This window comes from Pholis gunnellus (assembly GCF_910591455.1).
Source record: "Pholis gunnellus genome assembly, chromosome: 2".
Lineage (NCBI taxonomy): Eukaryota > Metazoa > Chordata > Actinopteri > Perciformes > Pholidae > Pholis > Pholis gunnellus.
Genome location: NC_136536.1, coordinates 13,723,732 through 13,751,301, shown reverse-complemented (window position 1 = coordinate 13,751,301; position 27,570 = coordinate 13,723,732). Strand labels below are relative to the sequence as shown.

The 27,570-nt window shown below is 44.1% G+C and overlaps 1 protein-coding gene across 1 annotated transcript; it reads left to right on the top strand.

Annotated features, from left to right (window-relative positions):
- Window positions 1-9,093: 9,093 nt before the first annotated feature.
- l1cama (L1 cell adhesion molecule, paralog a) lies at window positions 9,094-26,466 on the top strand. Its single transcript, XM_079180798.1, has 27 exons — window positions 9,094-9,405; window positions 10,638-10,652; window positions 12,312-12,414; window positions 12,991-13,193; window positions 14,158-14,280; window positions 14,727-14,897; window positions 15,840-15,954; window positions 16,177-16,361; window positions 17,141-17,272; window positions 17,357-17,503; window positions 17,592-17,703; window positions 18,054-18,214; window positions 18,402-18,561; window positions 18,884-19,008; window positions 19,126-19,227; window positions 19,675-19,872; window positions 19,959-20,029; window positions 20,155-20,380; window positions 20,477-20,592; window positions 20,996-21,212; window positions 21,511-21,633; window positions 21,868-22,044; window positions 22,150-22,263; window positions 22,382-22,531; window positions 22,952-23,083; window positions 24,097-24,169; window positions 24,835-26,466. The coding sequence occupies exons 1-27, from the start codon at window positions 9,276-9,278 to the stop codon at window positions 25,094-25,096; spliced, it is 3,843 nt and encodes a 1,280-aa protein (XP_079036924.1). The 5' UTR covers window positions 9,094-9,275; the 3' UTR covers window positions 25,097-26,466.
- The last annotated feature ends 1,104 nt before the right edge of the window (window positions 26,467-27,570 follow it).

The following is a 27,570-nucleotide window of genomic DNA, read 5'->3' as shown; positions in this document are numbered from 1 at the left end:
GACAGCATGTTTACAGAGAAAAGCAATTCACTAAGATGACTTGAATCATGTGAACTTTCCCAAGATTAGAAGTTCTGCGAGTCTGACTGAAGATATTTTGAATACGCACTCACAAGATTGACGTGTCACTGCAGTCTGGCGAGAGGCTGTGATGCATAAATGAAATACAGCAAAGTGCAAACACAGCAAGAAGACGAAAAAAAATGATTGCCATCTGGAACAACAAACAAATCAATAAAATGTCTCACTCAGAACGTTATATAACATGTGGTTTTGGTTGTGTTCGAACAGTAGACAGAGTGCTTGAAGGTGGAGTTAGGTTAGATAAATTCTCCACGGTCTATGAAACTGTTATCATTTTTAATACGTTAGTCTGGATTTGGGAGACGAGACTGTTTGAAGAGAACTGGAATATATCTGTTATTCCTCTTCACTCCTCTTGTTCCTTCTCATCCATAAACATCCCCATCCTCTCTTTCCTCTCTGATTCCACTCAAAAGACGTTTACTAGCTTTTTAGGGGCGTTGCATCTCCTTCCTCTTCCCCAGAAGACCTTGTATTTGATTAGACGAGCACTTAAGGGGAAGTGCTGCTTGTGCAACTTTTAACAAAGTTAATGGGATTGCAAAGAAGCCGTTGTTTGAACTGGTTAATCATTTTGAAAATGCAAATCACCTGGTACTGTGAGCTGTTTTACTGAGACTTTACCTCCACCTCTACTGTAGTCAATTCACTTGTGACATTTGATTGGTATGCTAGTGCTATTTCAGCAGCTGTTTGCTTTTGTTGTAAAGAATTTGCAGATGCTTTAATTTCTTAGTTAGCATTGCTTTGATTGACAAAGCAACTGTGGCAGTGCTGATGTGTGTTGGTACAGTCTGTGCATGGGTGTACGTATGTCTGATGTATGTTTTTATTCACAGACGTTCTGTAATGTCATGTGTGACTTCTTCATGCCACCACAAGTCCAGCCTCAGGCTTGAAAAAAAAAAAGAAATCAGCCACTTTCCCACAGTCGTTGAGCTACTGGGGCTCTTCCATGCAAATGTGTTAGCAGAGCACTGTGTGTGACCTTGCCCTGCCAGCAGCTCATTTCCCTGAAGTGGTCGAATAGACAGGATTACATCCAACCTAAGGAGACCTTGACAAATGTTTCTGGCAATGTCTAAATCTTAGCAATGAGCTGTCTGCAGGGAAACTTAGGGCAAAAAACATATTGTGAAAACCTGTGGTTAAGAACCTGACACAATTTTCTTCACAAAAAAAACCATGTCACAAAATTGCGAATTAGTTTTGTTTCTTCAGTAAGATTGTTTTTCTCATAAAAATGAGAATCTCAAATCTCTAACCTGTTGTGATGGAGGTCGTAGGTCACGTATACACACTCCGCCCCTCTCCTCGGGGTGTGGCGTGCCGATTGTCCCTGCGGAGGCGGCCACGTGTCCTTGCGTGTCACACTAGTCGCTGGCAGCTAAGTCCTTCAGTGCTATACGGGCCACTTATCACCTGACCCGAGGGACCACTCCCTCCTCCTCTCTGTCTGCCGAATGACTGACTGCACAGCCCCTCCTCAGACATCACTACCTGCAACAGCCAACACCAACCTGCCCCCACCTGCACACTTGATGCAACCCAGACACACACACACAAGGGCACACGTATGCTCCCATTCACACCAGAGGCTCATCAGATAACCGTAGCGCCACAGCCTTCTCTTTGAGGCTCATAGCTTTCTCTTCGGCTGCTTTTATACTGTATTTAAGCATGGCTGACTTGAATAACAATGTGACCTGTATGGAAAAATAAAGTAATGTGTTGTGCTCTTTCATGTATTCCATGGTATAGTTATTCAGTGCTTCAGTGGCTCATTTCCCTCTGGTGCTGTTGCATACTGTTTATGTTGTTCCAGCTGGTTTATCATCTCCAACAGTGTTAAGCTGCTGCATCTGGTTTCTGGGCTAACACTGATAGATACTATACTGATGTTAGCTCCTTTTTTTTTTACCGGCCCTGCCTTCCTCCGGTTTGATCCCCAAAGGCTTTGCAAGCGCACACACATTAAAATTGCCTTTCACATGTCTGATCTCCCTCTACATTTTCCCTCTAAGGGATAAATGGCTGCATACAAACACGTTTACTGGAGGATCTCCACTGAGCTTCCCTTTACACAAACGGCGTGTGTCGTCACAAAGGTAGAGAAAAGAAAAAGAAAGTGGCAGTGAAGGTCAAATAATGCACGTCAAATAAGAAAACACACAAGCCAGACTGTTGGCTCCAGAGGAACGGGAAGGGAGAAAAGGGGAGAGGCTGACTGTGAGAGATAAAGAGAGCGAGAGAGCAAGAGCTGTAGGACTGAGCAGGAGACATAAAAGGAAGCAGGGAGGGGAACAAGCGAAGGTCACTCCTAATGGCTCGTCCACGTAATTTCATAATGTCATAATTGCCCCTATTTACTCAAGCTAACACCATTAACTACCTACCTGCACTGAACCACTCTTCAACAAAAAAGTATATTCGTAAGCTGTATCCGTTCATGTGTTTGCATGCTCCTACACTGCACACAGAGTGCATAACGATTTGCCTGTTAGGATGTTCGGTGTTCATGGCGGCGCTTGTATGCATCGCATCTTATATCTTCTGCCTGACACGGAGGGTGTGTCCGTAATTACTGCGCTTTGTGCTGCAGGCAAGGAATCTGACTGATGCTGCTGCTAATGAAGCAAATGACGCCCACAGGCAGCAGCGTAGGATGTGTGAACATATGTATGTGAACGTATAATACATATGTTTCTCATTTAGTGTACAGAAACAATTTGATTTGTTTCTTTGTTTCTTGTCTATGTTTATTTTCCCAATGAGACCGAACAGTCTGTTTTCTTTCCATGTTTATTGAGATTGCAGGTGAATTGAAAGGAAATTAAAAAAAAAAAAGAGATTCAATATTGCAGCACGGCTAACACGTGTACATTTAAAGTTCCCATACAAAAGTCACGATTTTATCCACGCAAACACACAAACCAATTACCTTATCAGCTGTGGACTTAAGTGAGCAGCAGCTAACATGCTGGAAGCAGAGAGAGAGCTTTAGGCGGCACTCCATCTGCAAGATCGGTTCCATTAGCTGACAAGAGAGATTATCTGACCTGCTGACATACAGGCTGATCTTTACTGATACACACTGCAACACACATAGACTCATGTACACACAAACACACACACACATGCAGGGAATACGATACACTATTACATTAGGGGTAACACCCCTGCTTTTGATCGTTGCAGAGCTCTTACTGGTCAGTGATCCCATAACCAGATCTCTCCCTTCCCACATCTGTCACTTCCACTTTTTTCCTTTTTGTTTTTTTCCATCCTACTGCGTTATCTTTGTTTTCAAATCCTATGAATTTTTTAGACTTTTTGTTGTTGACTTTGTTGTCAATCCCCCCTTTGATCTCCCGCCGGTGTTGCCCTTCTTTCTCTTTGTCAGTTTCCCTTCCTCCGTCCCTCCATCCACCTTTCCTCTCTTTCTCCAGCCCTCACGGATATCTTAATGAGTTCACTCCCTTCTCGTTCAATTATTCACCACTTCTTTTATTCTACTATCCCCACTGTGTCTTTAGGGGAAAAACATCAATAAATAAGTCACGCCAGAGGTAGCTTCTTTTGTAGTCTTGGCAATAGGAGGGATGATTGTGTGCGTGTGTTTGGTGTACAAAGGAGAGGGACAGTAGAGATTTTTAAAAGACTTTGGAAATCTTGTGTTTTGTATTTTAACTTTCAGCTGGATGAGTCTGGAAATGATTTCACTTCATGAATCTTTGAGTAACTTAAACACTTTCTGGCAAGTCAAGATGTCATGTGTGTCCACTGTTCACATGGTATATATATGAAGACATCCAGTATTTCTACTTACGTGTGTGTGTGTGTGGGAGTGAATGAATGCGTGTGAGTGAATGTGTGAGAGAGAGAGAGAGAGAGAGAGTGAGGAAGGGCCTGTTAGTGTGCAGCAAGTGAGTGAGTGTGTGTACGTGCGTGTGCATATGTAAGTGATACCGCAAACCCATTGGTGTCCATGTGTGTGAATAACTGAATTTGTATGTACAAGGGGGGATGCTGTGTGGAGACCCTGTTGTCATGGCAACCAGGAGAGAGAGAGAGAGAGAGAGAGAGAGAGAGGGCGGTTGCCCTCACGGCTCTTCTGACAACCTTTATTTTCTTTCAGCTTTGTGTCACTCCAATATTAACCCCTAACCCTTGACAGAACGACGGGGGGTGGAGGGGTGGAGGGGGGGGGGGGGGGGTGCGGTGGGGTCTTCGAAAGAGGTGCAGGCGTTGGAAAATGAGGAAAATATGGCGTCTGGCGTGCATTCTATCGCAGCGTTTGACTCTAGTGGGAGTAGCTAAGCATCTAACGGCCAAGCTTATGCTAATCGTGGTATTGATAAATGTGCTGTCTGTGTACCCTGATTCCAGATAATATGTAGCTCAGCAGCTTTTTCCGCTGGTAAATTTCCATTTGGAGTTGACCATGGATCATTGGCCTTGAAACACACTTCAGTTGGCCTTTTAAAAGAAGAGTACCGCTATGAGGAAGATATTGCGTTCCCTCCGTGCTGTAGTGCCCCTTTTCTATTTAAGTTGCAAATATTGAATTAATCAGCCACATTGCCTATTGTCTAAGCCAGAGTGAAAGGTGTTGAATACAGTAAGACGAGATGGAGAGTAGAGGAAGGGGAACAAGGAAAAGTGATCGGAGGGGAATTGAAGAAAGCTTTTAGTGTCAGCTACCGAGAGAGCTGAGAGAAGAAGAAGACGAAGACTGATAAACAGGTGACAGGAAAATGGGCACTCATCCGTCTCGGACGGTTCCTATTATGGGGTTCGGCTCCTAAGTAGAAAACGTGAGAAAGGCTCGTAGGAAATACAATCTTCACTGCGGTGAATGATGAAAGATACGTCTGTGTTACAAAGTGAATTGTGGAGCAGAGCAGAAACAGGTAGCCAGTATTATTACACATGATTTGTGGTATTTTTCTGCTGTAGCGACAAAGTGGGTCTGCGACTTGTCTCACTGCAACAGGCTCATGCATTAAGTATGACCCTGCCAGGGAGAGGAGGAGGGGAGGGAGTGAAGGAGAGAATCAGACGGCCTCACCAAAGACACCAGGTATACATGGACAGCATCACTAAGGGACCAAACCAAATGTATGGCGGGGGGTACAAATGAATTATGAATTTGGGTGAATTTAGGCCAAATTGTGCCGACAGGAAGGGGATTTCTATGAATAATTCACCCAGTAGGGGTCCTGATCATCATCCCACCCCCCAGCAGCCTCACCTTGTTTCTCAGACGCCCCTCATCACTTTTACCATCCATTGACCCGTATAATCTCTCACTGCCTTTCTCGTGTAATGCCTCATCAGTCCATTTCTCCCAGTGAGTGCTTCCTTTTGTTTACGTCTAAATCACCCCATGTCCCGCCTGTCCCTCCGTCCGTCTCTTTTCATACTAATGTTTCTTCAGACAGATGAACCCTAGGGGAAGAGTAGGGGGTAAAGGGGGCCATGTTTTCATTTATTTTTCTCCCCCCCTTCTTCGGTCCCGCTTCCTTTCCCCCTACACATCTTCACAGCTGGAGGTGGTTAATATTTAAAAGCAAGGCATGACAGGACGCAAGACCTGCACACATGTTTGAACATGCACACACACACGCACACACACACACACACACACACACACACACACACACACACACACACACACACACACACACACACACACACACACACACACACACACACACACACACACACACACACGTACACACACAAATCCAGTAGAGCAGCGCATCTGATCAAAGCTCAGAGAAGCTTTCAGACTAGATATTTGCATGACTCACAGTGTTGAGAGAAAATATACAACATAGCTCCTCACACGAATACGTGAGGATATGAAGCAAACAGTGAAAGTCTCTCATGTATATGTGGGTGGGTGGGCACGATGGGGATTAGAATATGTGTGAATCTCAAAACATGATTTGACTCTTGAGGTTTGATCTTGTGTGTGTTGCCCCCCCCCCCCCTTCTTCTTAAGAGAGCCTATTCAGCATTCAAAGTCCTTGGCAACACCCAACATGTCTACTTAATGCTAATTACTACATTTTGCAGAGGAAGGAAGGGTGCAATTTTCGATCTAATGGATGACAAGGGGGGTACTCACCACAATGGCGTACAGCAATTAAATTCTACTAATGATAGCAACACTAACAGCATAATACAAAATGTTTGAGTTATTTGGGTTTTTGTAAGCAAAACGCCTCAAAGCAGGAATTCATGAATAATTGAAGGAGTTACAAAATTGACTGGTCGTTTTGGCTTGTTTGATACATGGCCTGTTGGCGGTTAATTTCCTGCAGTCAGGCTTTCTTGTGGAAAAAAACGAAACGGCCACGCCCTGAAATCTCAACACAGCGCTGTTCACTCTACAATCTCCCTGTGATTGAACGACTTCTGATGGCACCCGTTGACGTCCCAGCGGTGATAATAGTTTTTAAAAGCACTCAGGAACATGTGGCGGGTCATCTCAGCCCAGCTGCAAGCATCCATCCCAGGCGTGACCTTTCACCCTGTCCAATGAAGCAGGTAACAGGGCTTGGATTGGATCGTTGACAGCTGCACAGTGGACACCCTGAAGAAGTGAAATCAGGCATCTGCTTCGATGTCAGTGACTCTCACCCCTGTGATAATGGAGCTCCACGAGGCTCCATGCCGTGTACACAGCAAGTGTGTCAGTCTGTGTGTGTGTGTGTGTGTGTGTGTGTGTCAGGCCACATCAGTCTGTGCTATCAGCATGTTCGGGTGGCTGGGTTAGCCTCATTACATGGCAACCTTCCATGCCACTTCTCTCTTTCTGTCTGTCTCAGCCCCTCGCTCACTCACAGTCCCTCCTTTACACTCCCCTCCCAACCCATTATAGTGTTCCCCTTTACTGCTCCTACTCAACATGACTGGAATATTCTTTGGCAAGGCCTACCTCCTGACTGGAGCCACTGGACCGTGCCCTTTTATCAGTCTGATCTCTTCTGTCAGACCACTCGAGGTGTGTGTCTGTGTGTCTGTCTGCCTTCCTTTCTGTCAGCCTATTGCAAGCGTCTTTGTTTTTCTGTTACTCCCCATGAGTGTGTACCCGAGTGTGTACGTTAGTGCACACTCCCTTAGTGAATTGTGATTGGCGGTATGACAAGCGGCGGCGTGCCACATCGTTAATCAGCTTCCTGCTTTGCTTCACTCGGCTCTCCCTCACCGTTACTTAGGAGGGGGCCACTGATAGGGAAGCTCCAACCTTAGATCACATTAACACAAGTACTAATACCCTGACTAGCCCCGCTTCATTCATCTGCCTCTAATGGCATTTTGGAGAAGCTGGTTTAAGACTGGATCACTGTAATTGGCCTCCTGTCTCCAGAGAACCACAACCACTAAAGCAGTTGATGAAAGGACAGGAGAAGAAGAGGAACAAGGAGAAAGTGAACAAATGATTCACACTGATTGGAAGAGCTTGCACTGTGTATGTGTGCAGTTGGATGGATAGGATTAGCATCACAGCTGTCACCCTTTGTCGTCCCTCCTCCTCCTCCTCTTCTTCTATATTCCTCCACTCCTCCCATCACCTCTCACCCTCCCTCCTCCACTCTGCCTCTCTCCTCCCTCACCTCCACTTCTCCCTCTCCTGTGCTCTCCTCTTCAAACCCACTTTACTTTTTTTTATCTTCCCCTTAAGTCCTCCACCCACTTCACCCTTCCTTCTTCTCCCTCTTTATGTGCCTGTTGTGGCATTCTTCTGACAAAGCAAGCAACTCAGCGTAATGGCTCATTTAATCCTAATGCGGTCGGTTTAAACTGCCTTATTAAAGACTTAGCTCTTGTTTGGTCTTTAATTTCATCGAATTTGGCTCCGCTGATGTACACAAATCCTGTGTTCCTGTTGCTCTTTTCCAGATATTGTTCAATATATTTTACACTGATTGACATGTAAATTTCCCTCGCAATTAACTGGCCAGCCATTACCCACTAGATAACAGAATAGATAAGAGATTACATCTCTCCATCCTCCTCTCACCCACCACTCTTCTCCATCATTTTCATCTTCATCTCCTCTCTTCTCTGACCTCCCCCGCACTCTCCAAGGTCAACCCTTCACTCCGTTGTGGCACTGCCAGCAAACAGCGGAGAGCAGAGCCAGAACTCTTTCAATCAGGCTGCCATCACTGCAGAGCTGCCAAATAAGCTTCCTTTCTCTATTGTCGCCATTTTCTTTTGTCTCACATGTACGTCTTAATCATGGTGTGCTATAACAGCTCTTTGTGTGTGATACTGAGTGGTGTAAACAGTCAGCGGGCTGCGCCACGTGGTGTCGCGGGGGAGGACAGCCTGCATGTTGTGGCGAGTACCAGATCCAAGCGTACAGATGGAGAACGGATAGACTCCTAGCAGGGGTGGCTTGCCTCACTCGCCATGACTGACAGCATCTTTATCTCACACTTATCGCAGCACTATCACCCAAGTACACTGCGGACTGTTCAGTCGGCGCAACGCAGCCCGGACCAGTTAACCTAATTATGAACTATTTGTGTGACTGTCTTGCGTATTATCTGATTTGACACTTCATCAATCTGCATTTGTCTGTGAAAAGCCCATCTGTGTGCTGGGAGGCTCTGTACAGCTTCCTGTTGCGGTATTCTGTCCATCTGTCCAGCTGACTGTTCCCTTACATATGGGCCACTGGTCATGTAATTAAAGAAATGGAGATTTTTGTTTGCAGGAACAGGTTCAGAGATAGGCAGGATTTTGGGATGTGTATTGTTGCCCCTTGATTGGTGTGTTAACTCCATGTCGCGGTCTGTGTTCAGGTCTGACCACATGGCGCAGGGTAATTTTTCTCCCATTCTGACACATGGCCCCTCTCTGCCCCTCCCTCTCGCTTCTCCACTCCTCTCCTCCCCCCTCTCTTTTATGTTACAGAGAGGAGACCAGCAGGAGGGCGTGGACCTGACTTATAGAGAGAGCAAAAGAAAAAGGAGTGAGGCGGAAAAAAAGAGAGAAGACAAGAGGGACATACGAGGCAACGCTGAGGCCTCCTGGAAAAGAAACAAAGCCCCACACTTGCTCTGCACAAGTGTGTGTGTGTGTGTGTGTGTGTGTGTGTGAGGTTGACCTCTGTTTGCGTTTTACTGTACTGTGTGTGACCAGGTGGGACTTGGATGGGACAGTGAGCAATGCCTCACACGCAGCGACAGCAGGTTGGCAGTAGGGGGCGATGCTCCTCTCCCCTCCTCCCATTCCTCCTCCTCCTCCTCTCCCTTGCTGCCCAGCCCAGCCAAGCAGCCATACACATACCCTCCAACTGTGAGTACAGATTCATATCGTACCATTCATGACAGCGTTAGCTAAATGCTTCCATGAGGTTCAAAGATCTATTTGTTGTGCTAATTACATTGTTGATTCATCAAAGCACGCTAATAATGATCTTTCATCATCATTAATTCGCGCAAATGAGCAGAATGAACATGTATTTCCCTTTCAGTAACCTCAATATGCAGGGTTGGATCGCTCTATTACGCTCAAAATACTACACTGTCTGAGGTTTCTTTGGTTAGCGCTCATCTGTGCCGGTGGTGTGTCTAATTACTTTGTAATTGATCCCCTCATACAGCATTGATTAGTCCCACTATTGATCTGGTTTTTCTTGGTGCAAACCAGAATCTGATTGGGGAGTAATTTAATCAACAATTGAGTTAAACAACAACAATTCTGCAAGGTTTTCCCTCACTCGCTCTTATTTCTACCTCCTCCTCAATGCAATATGTGGGCATTAGAGATACAGCTGAGCTTGTGGCCCTGCAGGGAAATTGATCTTCATCGTCTCTGCTGCGCCAGCCTGCCCACAGAGCTCCAATAGAGCTAGAGAGAGAGAGAGAGAATATTGTTTCCACTGCTGCTTCTGTTGTTCACTCTTTATCTAGGACTACTTCCAGTGAGTCACAGTCCTTCACCACCCACACAGACTTCAAAAGTGTGTCTAAAAACAAGCGTTTGCACACGCCTGGACACACATGCAGGACCTGTAAAATGCAGGACCTGTAAACGTTGATGAAATGCAGTCAATCTCCCAGTCTAATTCCCTAAGGGGGAATCGGTGACAGAGAGGTGAGAGGGCTGAGGAGGATGAAGGGAGGATGATGATGAGGAAGAAGGAGCAGGTCAAATATGTAAAAGGTCAAGGTGTCCCCTGCCTTTAAATTAGCAAGGCTCCTCCATGTCAATGAGAGTCACTCGGGCAGTGATCTGGATCAATAAAGGAGATGTGCGTTAGAATCTGTGTCAAAGAGGCTGAGGTTAAAGTGAGGTTCAATTACATGAGACATTACGCTGCTTTATCTACCATGTATCATAAATGTTGTTCAATTATCAGCGATCAAATTCAGTCTATCTGTATGTCTATCTGTCTGTCTCTCTGTTTGTCTGCGTGTTCGTCGCTGTCTGACAATATCTATCTATCTCTTTCTCCTTCTTGTTGACTGTAACTAACATATTTTTCCCTCATTACCTGTTCTCTGGCCACCGCTGGGGCTTTACAGACCATATAAGTGACCGTAAGTGCTTTTAACTTTATTGAATTCTATCTGTCTTAATGCAGGTGCTGGCAAAGTTTATTGTAAACACTTTCATTATGCCAGAGAGGTTATTTTCCATCCAGCACACATTGAAAGTCTTTTAGCACTGTGCTGCACATGAATGAATCAGGCATTAGTGTGCATCTGCAGTGTTATGCTTGCGTGTGTCCGTGTTTATGCATCTGTTTCTGTATCGTGCACGTGTGTTTGTACGTGAGGATGTAGTATGTGTGTTTGTGTGTTGTATGGTGAACATGCGCCTGTTTCTGTGTGCCTTTTTCTGTACGGGGGTGCGTGTTCAGTATAGGTGTTCAGGAAGTGTGAGGAGCTGCTGTCTGTAAGGAGACAGCAGGGCTGTCAGATCAAAGACACGGAGAAATAAAGAGGAGTTAAGCACCGGCTCCTCTCCTCCTCTGCCAATAATGGAGCTGCGCCCGCAGCCCAAACTTCAATTTGATCAGCTGAGGAAATGGGCTTATTGCCTCTGTCAGTGGGAATTCTTTCATTAAATTCCCTCACTCTCCCTATCCGTCTCTTTCTGAACCTCTGTGAGTCTACCCCTTGTTTGTTTGTTTTTCTCCCTCCTCTCGGTCTCCATTTGCTCCATTTCCTCTGTTGCTCTGCATGGGCTTTCTCTTTGCTGTACTTCCATCTGTCTCCCCTGTCCGCTTAACTCTCCATCTCCATCTCCATCTTCCATCGCCTTCTTCTCCTCATCTACCGCAACCCCCTTCCCTCCTGTGTCCTCTTTACCCATTTACCTAGATAATATAAATGAATCTCGGGCTCTGTCTCTTTCCCTTAAAGTCAAATTTTGTTAAAACTCTACCAACTACTATCAAGCTGTGACCTCTATTCCACTGCAAACAGCCTAAAGTCACTGAGCTATCTGGAGAAAAAGATTTACATTTTTGCCAATAGCTATTGAAAAACAGAACATAAAAACACAACATGGGCCATAAAGTATGTGGAAAAATCAAACATGCTGGTTCAATACAGTATTCACAGCAAATCCTAGCATGTTGGTTTTTACGAGTTTCTTATCGAGGCATTGCTTTATGGCTGTTTTGGTGGCCATTACCCTTTTTCCCCTTCAAGATCCCTGCTTCATTTCCCTGCAGACTCTTTCCCTCCCTCCGCCTATATCTCTCAGTCTCACAGCGAGCACTGGGCCAAATATCTCTTTTACATGAACTCTCCCTCTTACATTATGCTATATCAATTTCCTCTCATCTCAACGCATTTTCTCTGCCTACTCTCTTACTCTCACTCTTTTCCTCGGCCTACATTTCATCTCTTTCTCTGGGGAGTCTTTTTAAGTGATATTGACTGGAATATACTTATATCGGCAGCTGTTAAACTAAGAAAATGAGTGGTATCTCTGGTTATTCTGTGCTGTTTGCTAAGCCATTAACAACAGCCGTAAAAAGTGTGTTTCAATGGGATGATATGTGTGTGTATGTCATAGCTGGAGTTATTACAGCAGCATGCAGAATGAAAGCAGGTCATGCGAAGACTGCAGCACTATTCTGTGCATGTGTCGCTATCTATTCAAACCAATAGGTGTGTTGTAGCACATGCACGCCTGCTTTGTAACTGTTGTTTTGACAGCACTAACTCTGCCTCTGGTTGTTGCAGTCAAGAGGCCTCCAATGATCATCACACAGCCGGAGTCTGTCACCGTCTTTAGTGTTGAAGACCTCGTCATGAGCTGTGAAGCCACTGGCAACCCTCTACCCATGTTAGTCAGCACACACACACACACACACACACACACACACACACACACACACACACACACACACACACACACACACACACACACACACACACACACAGGCAAACAGTCTGAAGATCCTATATTGTTCATGGTGGAGCCTAGCCACTAGTTATCTTTTTAGACAACAGGGAACATTGACCTTCCCTCTCCTTGTTCAGCTGACATCCACGCATTAGTATTACATGAGAGCACAGCTTCTTCCAGTCAGAGTTCTCATTTCAACAAGGGATAAATGTCATTATGCCCTCGAGCAATCTTTTCAGAGTGTCTTAGCTGCTCTGAAGTGGAAAACTGCTCGAATTGCCAAGGAAAAGATGAATATCGCAATTACCCAGCACAAGCCTATGAGTCCCACTGGGGCATCGCCTGTACATTTTGCATCAATTCATTTGTACCCTTGAATTCAGTGACATTGAAGGACATTTTGTTTGTTCAAAAACTGCTTGTTCAAAGACATGGAAATGATGTTTTTGGTATTTGATATTTGAGTGAACATTCCCCCTTCAGCATTACTGTTTCATTTTTTCTTCGCTCAAGTTTCCGATGGACAAAGGATGGAGAGGAGTTTGACCCAGGCAGTGACCCAGAGCTGAAGGTTTCTGAGCGCTCTGGCTCATTTGCATTCTACACACTGAGTAACACCATGGAGAGCTTGAAGCAGTACCAAGCCAAATACGTCTGCTATGCATCCAACGAGCTGGGGACAGCCGTCTCTAGCGAGGCCCTTCTCAACACTGATGGTGAGAACATGCTGATGGCTGTTTAATCCTAAAGCAGCCACTGACCAGTTACCAAGAAAGAGTCATTCAATTTTGATGTTTAATTTGAATATTCAAATCCCATCATGCGTGAGTTAGTGAGTATTTGCTGATTTGGTGTCATTTGGCTTCAGCCTTGAGAGACGACTCACCCCATTTGAAATAATATCGAACTAGTTAAACTTCCTCTGATGTGTTCTCAAACAAATTGCATCACGTTAGAGGAGTTACGGGTCTAAGGTTTAAGCACCTGTAAATGCCTTCAAGGTCCAGATTAGAAGCGAGACATGGTTTTTATCAGCAATAACAGAGCAATTTACAAAGCTGCGAGCGGGTGTGTAAACCTTTTCCTTGCCCTCCTTTACAGAGAGCTCATTTGTTAGAAGATGGAGGCTCACATCCAGAACATAACATGATAATCAGCATATACTCACGTACACGCATGCAAACACACTCGCACACGCACACACATGGTCCCCTGGGCAAGAGTAAAGAGCACCTCTGTGCATCCATCCACCTGTGTGACTGGCTCTCTCCTGGGCGACCTCCTTCCATCACAGTTTCCCTGACAACGGTTTCCCCAGAAACGCTCTTGAGTTGATGTCATGTGAAGCACTCTTCGGTAGCTCCTGTGGGGTTATTAACAATGGGCAGAAGGGAGGTGGGGAGGAGGGAAGGAGACATATGAATCACAAATCACATAATTTTACAAGGCAAACGACAACCTGGCGCCTTCTCACACGCTTCTCCTCAGATCCTTAAAGTTCCTCAAAATGGGATTTACAAATAATACTCCCTATCCGCTGCATTGTGTGTTTTAAGTTGACTTTTGATACGGGTTGTCTCAGGAAATCTTGACGCCATAAATGTGTGCAAAGGCGGTTGTGTACGTGTTTGTCGACACACATGAACAGATCTGTGTTTTTCCCCACTTGCTTCCCTTTAGTTCCCCCATCCCAGCAGAAAGAAAAGAAGGTTAATTTGAAGTCTGAAGAGGGAAGCAGTTTCTTTCTGGAGTGTAACCCCCCGCAGAGCTCCATGGAGCCTATTATTCACTGGATGGACTGGAGTGAGTGCATTACCTTTCCATCTCTCCTTGCACTACATCCTTCCTGTTTCCTCAATAAATCTGTTAGACAATCTATCTGTCCTTTTGTGGTCCACTAGCATCATAGTGAGGTATAGATAAGTGTTTATTTCTGAAACAATATTATCCTTTTTCCTTTCTCAATGTGCAGAATATCCTTTTATGCATTTATGCTTTCCCTGGATGTTTTTTTTAATGTCTTCAGTACCTTTTGTCGGCTGATCAGAGTCTATTCTTACCCCTTTTCTCCGACTTCTCTTTATTATAATGTTTCTATTTCTCTCATTGTCTCATCCTGTTGTATCTCTATGCTTCCCTATTCTATCCTCTTGTTAAGCTCCTCATTCTCTCTCTCTTTATTCCCATTTCCCTGCTGCCTCTATCTGTCATCAATGTCTCTCTTATATCCTCTCTCCCTCTCTCTACAGGGCTACACCATATCCAGCTAAGTGAACGGGTGGTCGTGGGGAAGGATGGCAACCTATACTTTGCCCATTTGACAACCGAGGACAGCAGGGATGACTACACCTGCAATGTCCAGTACCTGGCGACACGCACCATTCTGGCAAAGGAACCCATCACTCTGACTGTAAACCCTTGTGAGTTTTGTTCTGGATCAACTGACCGTAGACTGGACTGATCTGACCTAAACTGAGTTTCAGAATTGCATCTTTAGGCTAAGACTGCTTTCATCTAAAGCAACAACGTTTGATGGACAATTTTCACGGCAATCCATTCAATAGCTACTTAAACATTTCTCTCAAAACTGCAAATGTGAATCTTGTGGTGGCTCCAGAGGAAAGGTCAGAGGATCAACATTAAGATGTAAAGACGTTCAGCATGACTAAATATATGATCTTTGTCATTTGGGTGAACCAAACCTTTAAGATCAAGTTTACACTGTCCTTGATACATGCTTTTCTTTTGTAAAGTACATTCATTTTGAAAGATGGCCTGTATCGATTGACATTCCGTAAAAAGCGTCTTGTTTTCTTTATATAAGAGAAATCCGTTACAATAAAACACTGTATAGGTCTCGATATGAAATTGGCAAACACAGTATGATAAATAGTCAGCATGACAATTTGTTGAGAACCACTGAGGCCTCATACTTGAACCAAAGTCATCTCACCCCCATGTGGTGGCATGTTGTGCTGACCAAAGCAGTACCTTATCCAGTAGACGGTCACAGAGCCGCCGGGGGGCCTCATCACCTCCTCTGGTAATGAGATGCAGCTCACACTGAGATGTGGCTGTCAGCATCTGTGGCCCAACCAGAGGTCAGAAAGATGAGCACATGTTAACACGAGACCTGTGTGTGTGCATGTGTGTGTGTGTGTGTGTGTGTGTGTGTGTGTAGAAAATCTGTACAGTGTGTTGTTAGAAAGGTAAAGTCTTCGCCACATGATTCCACACTCGGCATATGTTTGTGTGTGTCAGAGTCTCTACAGTGGCTGCTGTGTCAGCAGCAAGGCAATTTGAAAATTACCCATACATATGTATGAATCTTTTGCTCCGTCTTTGTGTTTCCGCCTCTCCAGCCAACTCTCTGAGCAAGAGCAAGAGGCCCCACATGATGAGACCTACTGGAAGCCACAGCACTTACCATTCCCTCAGGGGCCAGACTGTGGAGCTTGAGTGCATCGTCCAAGGCCTGTGAGTGTCCGTGTGTGCACATATTTCTGCCCCATCATTCAGAAAACTTGAGCCACACCTTTGAATAAATCTTACGTGGGTCTCATCCGTTCCTCTCCCTTCCTTCTACCGCCCATCTCTCTCTGTTCAATGTGTTGCTTCCTCTGTTGCATCCCTCCATCCACATCCTTCTGAATTCTGCTATACCTCTTCCTCTCCTCTCTCCTCTCTCCTCCTCTTCAGTCCAACTCCCAAAGTTTCATGGGTGAGGAGAGACGGCGAGATGTATGAATCTCGGGTCGTTAAAGACATGTTCAACCGCCGCTTGCGCTTCAGTAATATCTCAGAGAGCGACGGGGGCGAGTACCAGTGTATGGCTGAGAACTCCCAAGGGAAGGCCACACACACTTACACTGTGACTGTGGAAGGTATGACACACACACACACACACACACACACACACACATATACACACACACATTCTCAATTGCATGTGGGTGAAAGGTGATTTGAGCATGTACTGTGATTTTACAATATAATAGGTGCTGCAATAATCCAGATTCACAGTTGATCATATTACTGTATCTTGTATTCATTAAGTCTATCCAGTTGGCATGTATACATACCGGCTTCACACTTAGCAACTGATGTCCTCTGCTATGTGGTAAATTAATTATTCATTTTTGTTCTTAGATAAAGGTTTTAAAGTATTCAAATGATTTAGGAAAACACTTTCATAAAGTTATGGCACTTTTAGTTCCTGGGTCGAACTCCTGCACGTCACATAATTCCACCTGATAGCATCTTTCACTAGATCCCTGCCACGTATTCACATCTTCAAAGCTTGTGCGGTTGTTCCCAGGCTCTCTGTAAAATGATCGTTCACCGATCCCAAGCTAAGATACCTGGATGACGTTAAGAGAGTAATTGAGTAAAAGAAAACATAACACAACTGTCACAAACTGAGTGGTACTCCCTGTGACTATAATTAATAGACCTTGACCTGTAAAAAGTTTCCTTTTAAGCCCAACAAAACAGTTTTGCGATCAGTTGCTTCATTTTGGAGACTTTGATAGCTTGTTGGGCATGACCTTTCAATCTCAACCCATCAGTCTCACTGTCTTGTGTAATCATTTGGTGCTGTTAAATTTAAGATTGCATTGTTTTGCTTTTGCTGTGTGTAATTGGTATATTCTGGCCCTTGTAGCGGCTCCCTACTGGATCAAGGAGCCACCTAGTCAGTTATATGCCCCAGGTGAGACTGTCAAGCTACACTGCCAGGCGGACGGCATCCCTACGCCTACCATCAGTTGGACCATCAACGGGATCGCCCTCTCAGGTCAGCGCATACACCCAACAATACGTACCTCAACACACAACATCGGGCACTGTGGATGTGCTGACTGCATATTTTTTTAAACAGCAACCGACAAGGACTCCAGACGTTCTGTGACAACGAGCGGATCTCTAATACTAAAGGATGTCAACCTGGGAGACACTGCCGTCTATCAGTGCCAGGCCTCCAACAAGCATGGAAACATCATCACCAACACCAACGTCTATGTCATTGGTGAATGTTTGTTTTGAAACTTATTAAACAGAGTTGTGGGTGTAGGTCTGTGTGTGTGTTTCATTTCTCTTTGTGTGTGTTGTTTCAGAGCTGCCTGCACAGATCCTGACTGAGGATGGGACTACGTACACATTTACAGAGGGCCAGAGAGCTGTACTGGAGTGTGAGACCTTTGGCTCTCCTAAACCTGAAGTCACATGGTGAGGCACATGACCACCTTATTCCATTGTGTTCTAGTGCATAGCATTGTAATATGTATTCTAGTGTGGTGTCTGGCAGATTTGTCTTTTAACAAATTTCACAGAGGTGATATAATTGCGTAGGTAGCTGTTCATATGCATGAATTAACATCTAAATACTGTTACATCTGGGCTATTACTGTGAATTTTGTCAGTTTGGCAGGCGCCCAACAGGGCTTTGTTCTTTTGGTAAAATAGTGTCAATTAAACTGAATTCATTAGTCCCGGCAGGAGCTGAAAAGGTTTATTTCTCACTCTGCTTGCCAGGTTTATAATTTGTGTTTGTGTGTGCACGTGTGTGTCTTTTCCAGGGAGAGCGGCAGCGCCTCCTCTCCTCTGGCAGATCCCAGAGTGAAGCCGCTCACCAACGGAGGGCTTGAGATCTCTGATGTCACCCATGACGATGAGGGCTTCTACACATGCACTGTACAGAAAACCAACTTGTCTATTAATGCCGAGCTAGAAGTGCTTAGTGAGTGGACACCCACACACACACACACACACACACACACACACACACACACACACACACACACACACACACACACACACACACACACACACACACAAACACACACTGTGTCCTTTAGCAGCTTATGTTAGTTGCACCTCTTGCAGCTTGTCTCAGCATTGTGTGTCTTGCTTGTTTTCTCCTCCAGATAGGACAGTGATCCTGTCACCTCCACAGGCTCTGAAGGTGCAGCGTGGAAACACAACAATCTTCACTTGTCTGGCCCTTGTTGACCCCAAACTCGGCTCTCCTCTCATTCAGTGGAGAAAAAACTATCAAAAGATCTCTGAGTCCCACATTGACGGAAAGTAAGACCAAATTCTTTGCATTAGAGAACTGATAAAAATGAGGATAACGTTAGAAATTACTGACAAAATGGTTATTGTATTTATTTATTATTTTATTGTGAGTTGTTTTAAGCCTAATCAGGAACAGATGATACACATTAGCTTCAGCTAGATGCCCTATAAACATTACATTTATTTTCCCATATAACGTTTATCTGTATTGTTCCTGTTACACAAAGAAACAAATAAATGACTTACCATGGTGAAAAAAGTAGTAAGAAAAGAAAAAGACGGTAGTTAAAGGGGGAGTGAGATGAGGATAATTATGACATTATTTCTTCAGATACACAATGGATGGACCAGACCTGAAAATAACTAATGTGGAAGCAGATGATGAGGGCATGTACACCTGTCAGGTCATCACTAAGCACGACATGGCTGAAGCCAATGGCACCCTCACTTTATGGGGTAAGATCAATGAATATATACTGTATGATTTCCAATCATTTTTTGTTAAAGCTTGTAGTGTGTAGACAAGCAGTGAGCAGATAGTTGCAGTGATGATATTATTGTTGTCCCCTTCAGATCGTCCAGACCCTCCTGTCCTCCTCCAGATCACTGATCCTAAGCGTCGTGCAGTCACCCTCCGCTGGACTCCTGGAGACGACCACAACAGCGCTGTGCTAGGTTAACAGACAAACACACACAGACACACATGCTCACGAGACGCATACATATATGCACACACCAGTCGTGTTCGTCCTCTCGACTTTTGTGTTTTTAGAATATTTGTAATGGGGCCATCAAGTGAGGATATGCACTGACTCAGACACACACACACACACACACACACACACACGCGAACATAAAACTTTTCATCTTGTCTAACTCCAATACTCAGAGCAACAAACCATATCTTCATCTCCCCCTGGCAAAATGAAAGGCTGCTCTGTTTTCATTACTTCGACAGGATTATCGTTATTTGATCTGCAGCATCAGACTTTTGTAAAGCTCAAAGCGTCTCGGTATGACTTTATCGCTACTGAGTGTTGATTTTATGTTCCTATTGCTTCCTTATTGTTTACATCCTGTCTTTCTCCATCACTCCTTGACTTTTTCTTTCTCTCTCTGCAGAGTATGTAGTTGAGTTTGAGGACCAAGGTTTGAAAGAGAGGGGTTGGGAAGAGCTGCTGAGAGTAACAGGAAACAAGCAGCGTGCTAGCCTGCCTCTGTGGCCCTACATGTCTTACCGTTTCCGGGTCATTGCCATCAATTATGTGGGGAAGAGCAGCCCCAGCAAGCCATCTGAAATCCACAATACACCCGCTGAAGGTTAGAGCCAGTGTTTTGTAACCACACGTTTTCAATCTCAAAGCGAACTCAGAATGACACTACAATGAACTTGTTTCCAAACACAGCTCCAGACAATAACCCTGAAGACGTTAGGAGTGAGTCCAAAGACCCAGAGACTCTATTCATCACCTGGGAGGTACATCTGTTGCCTGAATGTACTAACTATCTGAAGCAGCATCAAGCTCATTATCTGAAGCAGCATCAAGCCAATTTTCTCTGCATGTGTCTGTGCATTATTATTTACTGTTGCTGTCACTGCAGGAAATGGACAAACGTAACTTTAATGGACCTGACTTCACGTATCGGGTTCTGTGGAGGCGAGTTGTGGGCAGCGGACCCAGCTGGCACACCAACCACACAAGAACAACCCCATTCACGGTCAATGACATTGGCAACTTTTCGGCCTTCGAGATCAAAGTTCAGGCTGTCAATGAGAAAGGGGAGGGACCTGAGCCAGACCCTATCATCGGTTACTCAGGAGAAGATGGTAAAAAATTAACAATACAGCTTTTCTTGTACTGGGAATATTTCTACTTCGTATTCTTTCTCACCTTTCACCCTCCTGTCTGTCGTTGTTTCTCAGTTCCATTGGAGGCTCCAATGAATGTGGGTGTTATTTTACTTAACAGCACTACCATCAGCGTAAACTGGGAAGCAGTGGCCAAAGAGACAGTCAGAGGACACCTGCTGGGATATAAGGTACTGCTCCTGTATCTCCTCTGTTGTTTCATATTCAGCCCCTGTCCTGATAAATAATACATATTTTGGGTTTACGGCGGAGGCAGCCCGACCTTAGCTTGGCAAGGGCTTTAGAGGTGTCTTTAGAGTCAAGGTTGTGCCGAGAAGAGCCTTTTTTATTGTAGATGATCAGAATGTATCACACTGTAGTCACAATGCTTCCCTTTCTCTCTTTGGGGTCTTTGAAGGTGGATGATGTTGAATGGATGATTCATATCCATACCAGTTTTAATGCCATAAGAACATTTCTTGATATGCAGTGAATAAATTATAAGTGTGTGACATTTCTAAAATTTCAAAACTCAAAAATGTACCCATGATTTCCTCGTTCATCATTTCACCATGACTGATTTTGTGACTCCAGGTCTACTTGACCAGAATCAGCTCCAGGAGCCACCACAGAGGCCGGAGGTCCAGGGAGCCAGAGAGCACTTTGGTGGTGGAGACTGGGGCCAACGAGGAGAAGAAGGTGATCAGTGATCTCAGACCATACTCCCACTACGACCTGGCCGTCACTGTATTCAACAGCAAGGGAGAGGGACCACAGTCTGAGACGATGTCCTTCATGACTGATGAGGGAGGTAAGAATGAGAAAAAGAGGAAAAATTGGGGGTGGAAGAGGGAAGGTGATGGATAAAGTGGGTGAGGTGGTTTTAATTATAGACATGGAGAGACAAAGATGGGAGGAAGGAAGCAATAGATAGTGGATTTCAAAGAGGAAATGACACTATCCAGAGATTGAGTGGGTGGAGGGCCGTGAAGAGAAGGAGGGTGAAATTGATGCAGGGATAGATATTATTGAACAGGCAGTTGTTGGGAAATAGGTGACAGTATAGTTTAATAATCCATTTTAATCAGGTATGTTTGTGTTGCTGCTAGTTCCTCGTCCTCCCATGTCCCTGATTCTGGACAGCCCATCAGAGACAGAAATGACCCTCCACTGGACGCCACCTGCTCAGCCCAATGGAGTCCTCATTGGATATCTACTGCAGTACCAACAGAGTGAGCATGGTTTACACACCTATCTCACAAAATACCATAAGAAGTGCTTCTATGCTGCAGTAAAAACATCACAAATGTAACCACACAATATATTTCCAGCTAAATCAATAACACTGAAAAAGGTCAAAGCATAGCCTCCTAATGATGCGCATCAGTCAGTCAATGTGTCACCCATAACGATGTGTTGAAGATCAAGGTGTGACTGAATGTTTTTTTCTGCTGCGATGTGCTCAGTTGTGGAGAGTGATGACAGCCCCATGCAGGTCGAGACAATAGAGGGCCCCATAGTCACCCACCTCACCCTGAGGGGCCTGGACCCCCACAGCCAATACCGCTTCTTCCTGAGGGGGCGCACTGACGCAGGGGACGGAGAGCCCATCATGAGGGAGGGTGCCACCACGCTGGATGGAGGTACAAAGCCGATTCCCCAGAGTTCTTCACCCTCACAGATCTGTCACAAACAGGATCAGATTGTTCTAGGTCAAGAGTTTGATTCCTCTGTCTGAATGTTTGCAGCACCTCCTGACCACATTAACCTGACTGCTGGAGAAAACTTAGTCAACCTCAGCTGGGTGGCCAAGAAGAGACACAGGAACATTAGCTTCCAGATATACTACCTCAACAGAAATGGTACATAACGGAAACCCTAATTATAATCAACCTTTTAAAACCAGAAATCTAGCTGGGGAATAGTTTCACAATCCTAAACAATACAAAGGAAATCAAAGTCCTTGTTATGTCTCTGCAGATGGCAGTAAAGGGAAGAAAACAGAGAAGATAAACTCGTCACAGTCTTTCTACCAGCTCCAGGGCCTGACTCCTGGCTCTCATTATGATCTACGCTTCACCTACAGCAACATCACCTTCTTGGAGACTGACATCAAGACACACGGAACAGGTACTATGAGTGTTCCACCTTCATTCATCCTCTTTTCTTTCATCTTCTCGGCTCACTCCTCTGGGCTTCCCAGATCTAAATATAAAGCCTGATCCTACAGAGAGTGCCTTGCAGTTCTCTCCACTGCCTGTAAAGTGCTTTCAAAGACTCTTGTGAAAAGAAAGCTTGGCTAGCCATATGCAATGATCCATTACTTGTGTTTGTTTGGCGCATTGTGCTGTATTCTTTGGCTCCCGAGTGTGCATTGCCACCCTGTCGAAAATACATATTGCTCTGTCTCTTTCGCCCTAGATTCTTCCTATTTTATCTTGCTTCTCCTACATTTTTCATCCTTTCCGCTCCTCTTGTACTTTCATCCAGTTTCCCCATTACAAACATACACTCAATTCTCCCCACCTCACTCGTCTTTTCTCTTTGAAGGAGTAACGGAGGTGCAGCCCAGCTTTGCAACGCAAGGCTGGTTCATCGGTGTTGTGAGCGCCATCGTGCTGCTTCTGCTGATACTGCTTATCCTCTGCTTCATCAAGAGGAGTAAAGGGGGGAAGTATTCAGGCAAGTGCAGCCCACCAAGATGAGTGTTACGCATTCAGTAGGGATGATGAAGTGTTATAGAAGATGGTTGAGACCTTGAGCAACTTTTTTAAAGAATGCACGACATCCAGTCCTTCTTCTAAGCCTGTCTGCAAGAACAAAACAATGTTAGACAACTGCTATGTCACACTCTACACAAGCTTTGTGGGAGACACCGAACAGTCTGCTGGAGCCATAAAGCTGTCTGATAATGAAAATGGCATTGCGGTAGAAAAAGAAGCCTGGCAGTTACAGGAATGCACCGTAGTAAACAAGGTCATTCTTACTGGAAACACGACAGTAAATCAAAATTGCAACATGTTTAAAATTCTTTGTGTCATCCTTAGAGCGGCTCCATATCCAAATAATTGACCACTTCTTTTCTCTTGGCCAACATTCTCCCTTGTAGCTTTCACATCAAACTTGTAGTCAAACAGACCTCTAAGCCTGCACTTCCTTACTGTGGCAGTAAGAGGCTCTGCTCTGAAAAGAGCTGTGAAATGATAATCACAAACCACTACAGCAACTGCAGCCTGCAGGCTATTGTCTGACTGGTCAGAGAAAAGCACCGGCCTTTCATCCCTTTCCACATGAGGGAGAAACAAGTGACTGGCTCCTTTTAAAGTAGACTTAATTGTCTCTGCTAAAAGCAAGGACTAATTGAATAATACATCCAACCATACCCGCTGGCATTATACTTCTGAGCGATTAATTATTTAAATTGTTTTAACAGTAATATTTAGAGTGCTATATATTATGTTGAAAGTCAGATGAGAAATTACGTCAAACATCAACACTTTAAACTACATAGATACAAAGATTCTACGTACAGATAGTCCAAATCTCTTTGCTCCACAGACACAATCTTTTTTTTTTTTCATTGGGTGTTATCTTGTTGTGTGACAGAATGTCATTATCGATGTCTGAGACAGTGGTTTGGAGAGAAAAATGGTTGAGATCTCACTGATAATAACATCCAATAATCTCCTTCACAGTGAAAGATAAAGAAGAGGGTCCGATGGACTCAGAGGCACGGCCTATGAAGGACGAGACTTTTGGAGAGTATAGGTTTGTCATCTAAATACACATCCTCTCTTTTTTATGTTTCTACAGATCATTTCAATTCTAACACCCAGCCTTGATTCCATCAGCATTGTTTGCTTTTCCTAACCCTGTGTGTTCCTTTCATTGTCCCTCTTCTCCCTAATGCCTGCTGCTGCTATGCAGATCTCTAGAAAGGTATGCTGTGAGGTGATTTGCTATCCCAAACCCACTTTTTTTTATAATCCCTGCCAATGCTTTACTTACCTAATGACTTCCCTGAATGACTTCCCTGTTTGGTATAATCACAGAGAGTGTATTATTTTGTATATGGCCTGCAACTAACAATTTTATTACATTTCATATTAATTGATTCATTATGTGATCTGTAAAACATTAGCAAGCAGGCAAAAATGCCCATCACAATATGTTATAGCCCCGGGAAATTTACTATACAGTAAGACCAAGAAAAATCGCAAAGGTTGACATTTTAGAACCTAGAACTATCAACATTGGATATTTTGGCTTACTTAAAAGCTGAGTCGATTATCAAGATAGTCAATCAACCCATCGACGAATCAGCTTGCATGTTGGCATATCTTGGACTGAATAATAATTAATGATTTTTTTTTTTACCGGCCATATGATAATATGTCTTGCTTTTACTTCTTCTGTCCTCTCACATTCTGTAGCGACCTCGAGGAGAAGCGCACGGCCAGCCTGCCGTCCCTCGGCGAGGAGAGCAAGCTGTGCAGCGAGGACAACCTGGACTTCAACGGCAGCAGTGCCATAACCACCGAGCTCAACATGGATGAGTCTCTGGTTAGCCAGTTCAGTCGGCCCAGCGAGGGTCCAGAGGCGCTGCAGGGCCTGCCAGACAACTCCCCGCTCAACCCCACCGCCGTCTCCCCAGCCACCAATGGCATGCCCAACTCAGTCACCATCCTCGATTAACCCCACACACCCACCGGGGGCCATTAGACCAAAACATGTCGACACATATGTGCCCATACATTCCTGTTCCCTACTGACTTGCTGATCTGTAGTTTACTGACTAATATACAATCAATGTATTGACTATTCAGATGCCCCTGGCAGTCATCTGATCGACCGGACTGTTTTGACCAAAGGAGTGTCCAAAGTAGTGGACAATGTGATACAAGTTTGACTGACCTGAAGATGTCTTTCGACCCCCCCCCCCTCACCCTGCTTTTATCTGTGTAGTTTACAACATATCTTAATGACTAACATTCATTTCCCTCCCTTTCTCCTCTTTATTGCTCTCCACAGACAACTCTATAGAACGATAAAGACAGAATGTTGTACAGGTAGAAATATCAGAGGGTTTGTAGGTATGGTCCTATAGAGATGCAGAGTAATGCATTGAAAGGGGAGGATGATAGTGGAGTCTAGCATGGGGAAACAGACAGCACATGCTGCTGTAAAAACTCTTAGATATTTATCATGCCTTATATTATTTAACACATTTGTATGTCTAATGACATTTGATGTCTCAGATTGTACTTGCCAGTGACATTTTTTTAATTTTAACAAATGTGTTTGAATACAAAACATCCTTTTTTTATTACCCACTTTTTATTTATATCATCACTTTATAATATTGTTTTCTACACTATTTATATAAAAAGCCCATGACTTTTCTCAGTTGACATATTTCACAGATCATGACGTTTTCATTGAAACTAAGTAAAGCCAAGTTTCTTACTATAAATAACATTGGATGCATTATGGGAACTTGCTGTGAACATGCTGAGTAGCATCTGGTGTATATAGCTGCATCTACATCTATCTATTTAGCCATAATACAGTATTATAGATATGTACATGCTCCTTATAAGTTCCTGTGCCTGCTGGGTCTGCATAGAGCACCAGATTGATGTCATTACTCTCTCGCCTTCCCACCAGAAGTGTAATGTCATTATTGGAAATGATGTTGTAATTTTTTGTGTCGAGACCTTTGTGTAGCTTTCTGTATCTGTCTTTGTCTCTTTCTACACTGTATTAAAAACATTGTTGTCTCTAATTAACAACTTTTCAGACCTGTCCATCTGCTATTTCACAAACTGTTTGAGGAGCAGTATTTATGTATATTTACAGAGAGTGGAGTCTTGTGGGCAAACACTCATGTTTTATTTTCAGACCTTCATCAATGCAAGTTGATATTGCAGACAGGCGGAATGATTGCCAGTTGATGTATAATAAAAGCAAGCAGTTGGTATTTACATCAAACACAGAGAATGTATTCTTTTCAGAGCTGGGCAGACATTGTATTTACATGCTACTGATTAAAAACAATCTGAGATACAAGGTACTGGAGTGGTTTTGAGTATAACTGTTTTTTTCTCCACAGAATGTAAATACCCTTATAAGATTGTTTTGATGAACCCAACTGTGTTTGATATAAAAAATGTGATAAAAAGTTTGAAACCACTTAACTTAATTTTAATTATTGCAAGTTGTCATTTTTCTTCTTTGTACTATTGCTATAAAATCAAACTTTCCATTTTTGACAACTGGTTGCAGTGACATCTGGCTGTTTAAGCCAAATGTTGTTGACAGGAAAGAAATCAAAAAGGTAAAAAAAAAAAAAAATCCACATTCTATAGAACATTTAAAAACTCAAAACTCAAAAATAAATGTCCATTAGTTGCACTTAGTGATAGTAGTAGTTCCATTAAAATGAAAGCTATATGCATTCATGCCCATAACCATCTTGCATCATGAATTGCAGCGCAGTGAATGTCTGTGGAGTCTGTCTGATGCAGATATGAGAGGCGGGGATACCACAGGGAGTACCTTATGCAACCTTGCTGCCTCAGTTCTCCCTATTTAAATAAAAAGCTTGACACTGGCCAAACTTCACCTGACAATTCCTGTGGTAAAGTGTATGAGATGTCTTAACAGGCTAGTGGCACTGAAGGAGGTGTGTGTAAGCTCCCTGTTGTTGGTTACACAGACACACTCAGGACAAAAAAAGCTTTTGAAAATCTATTTTCATACAGGAGCGATGAATGACGCAAAATATGCCAATATTCTGACTTAACTATCTGCTGCTAAACATCTGTGTTTGTCAGTGTTCGGGGCAAATGTTAGCTTTGAATGAGGAATGAGTGTACACACACAGATACTCACTCGTCTGCCACCCACTCTTTGCTTTCCACGTGTCGAGGGGAAGGCTGAGGACACTGGTCTTTGCTTTTCCACTCTTGTTTTTCCCCCTTTTTTAGTGTGTAAAAAAAGAGAACTGGTTCATTTTCAGAAGGTTCTTCAGAACTCAGAAAAAAACTGACGGATTTTAAACAACAATGCCTGAGTGGGAGGGGAGGGGTAAGCGAAAAAAAGGGAGAGAAGAAGGGAGGAAGTAGTGGTAGGAAGTGTGTGTCACGGCGGGGTGTAGATGTGCCTCT

What these genes read in the sequence shown, in the direction of transcription:
- l1cama (XM_079180798.1), top strand. Translation starts at nt 9,276, where the DNA reads ATGCCTCACACGCAGCGACAGCAGGTTGGCAGTAGGGGGCGATGCTCC. An exon ending in TTACACTGTGACTGTGGAAG is followed by an intron (nt 16,362 to 17,140) that starts GTATGACACACA and finishes TGGCCCTTGTAG; the next exon opens with CGGCTCCCTACTGGATCAAG. An exon ending in TGGCACCCTCACTTTATGGG is followed by an intron (nt 19,009 to 19,125) that starts GTAAGATCAATG and finishes TGTCCCCTTCAG; the next exon opens with ATCGTCCAGACCCTCCTGTC.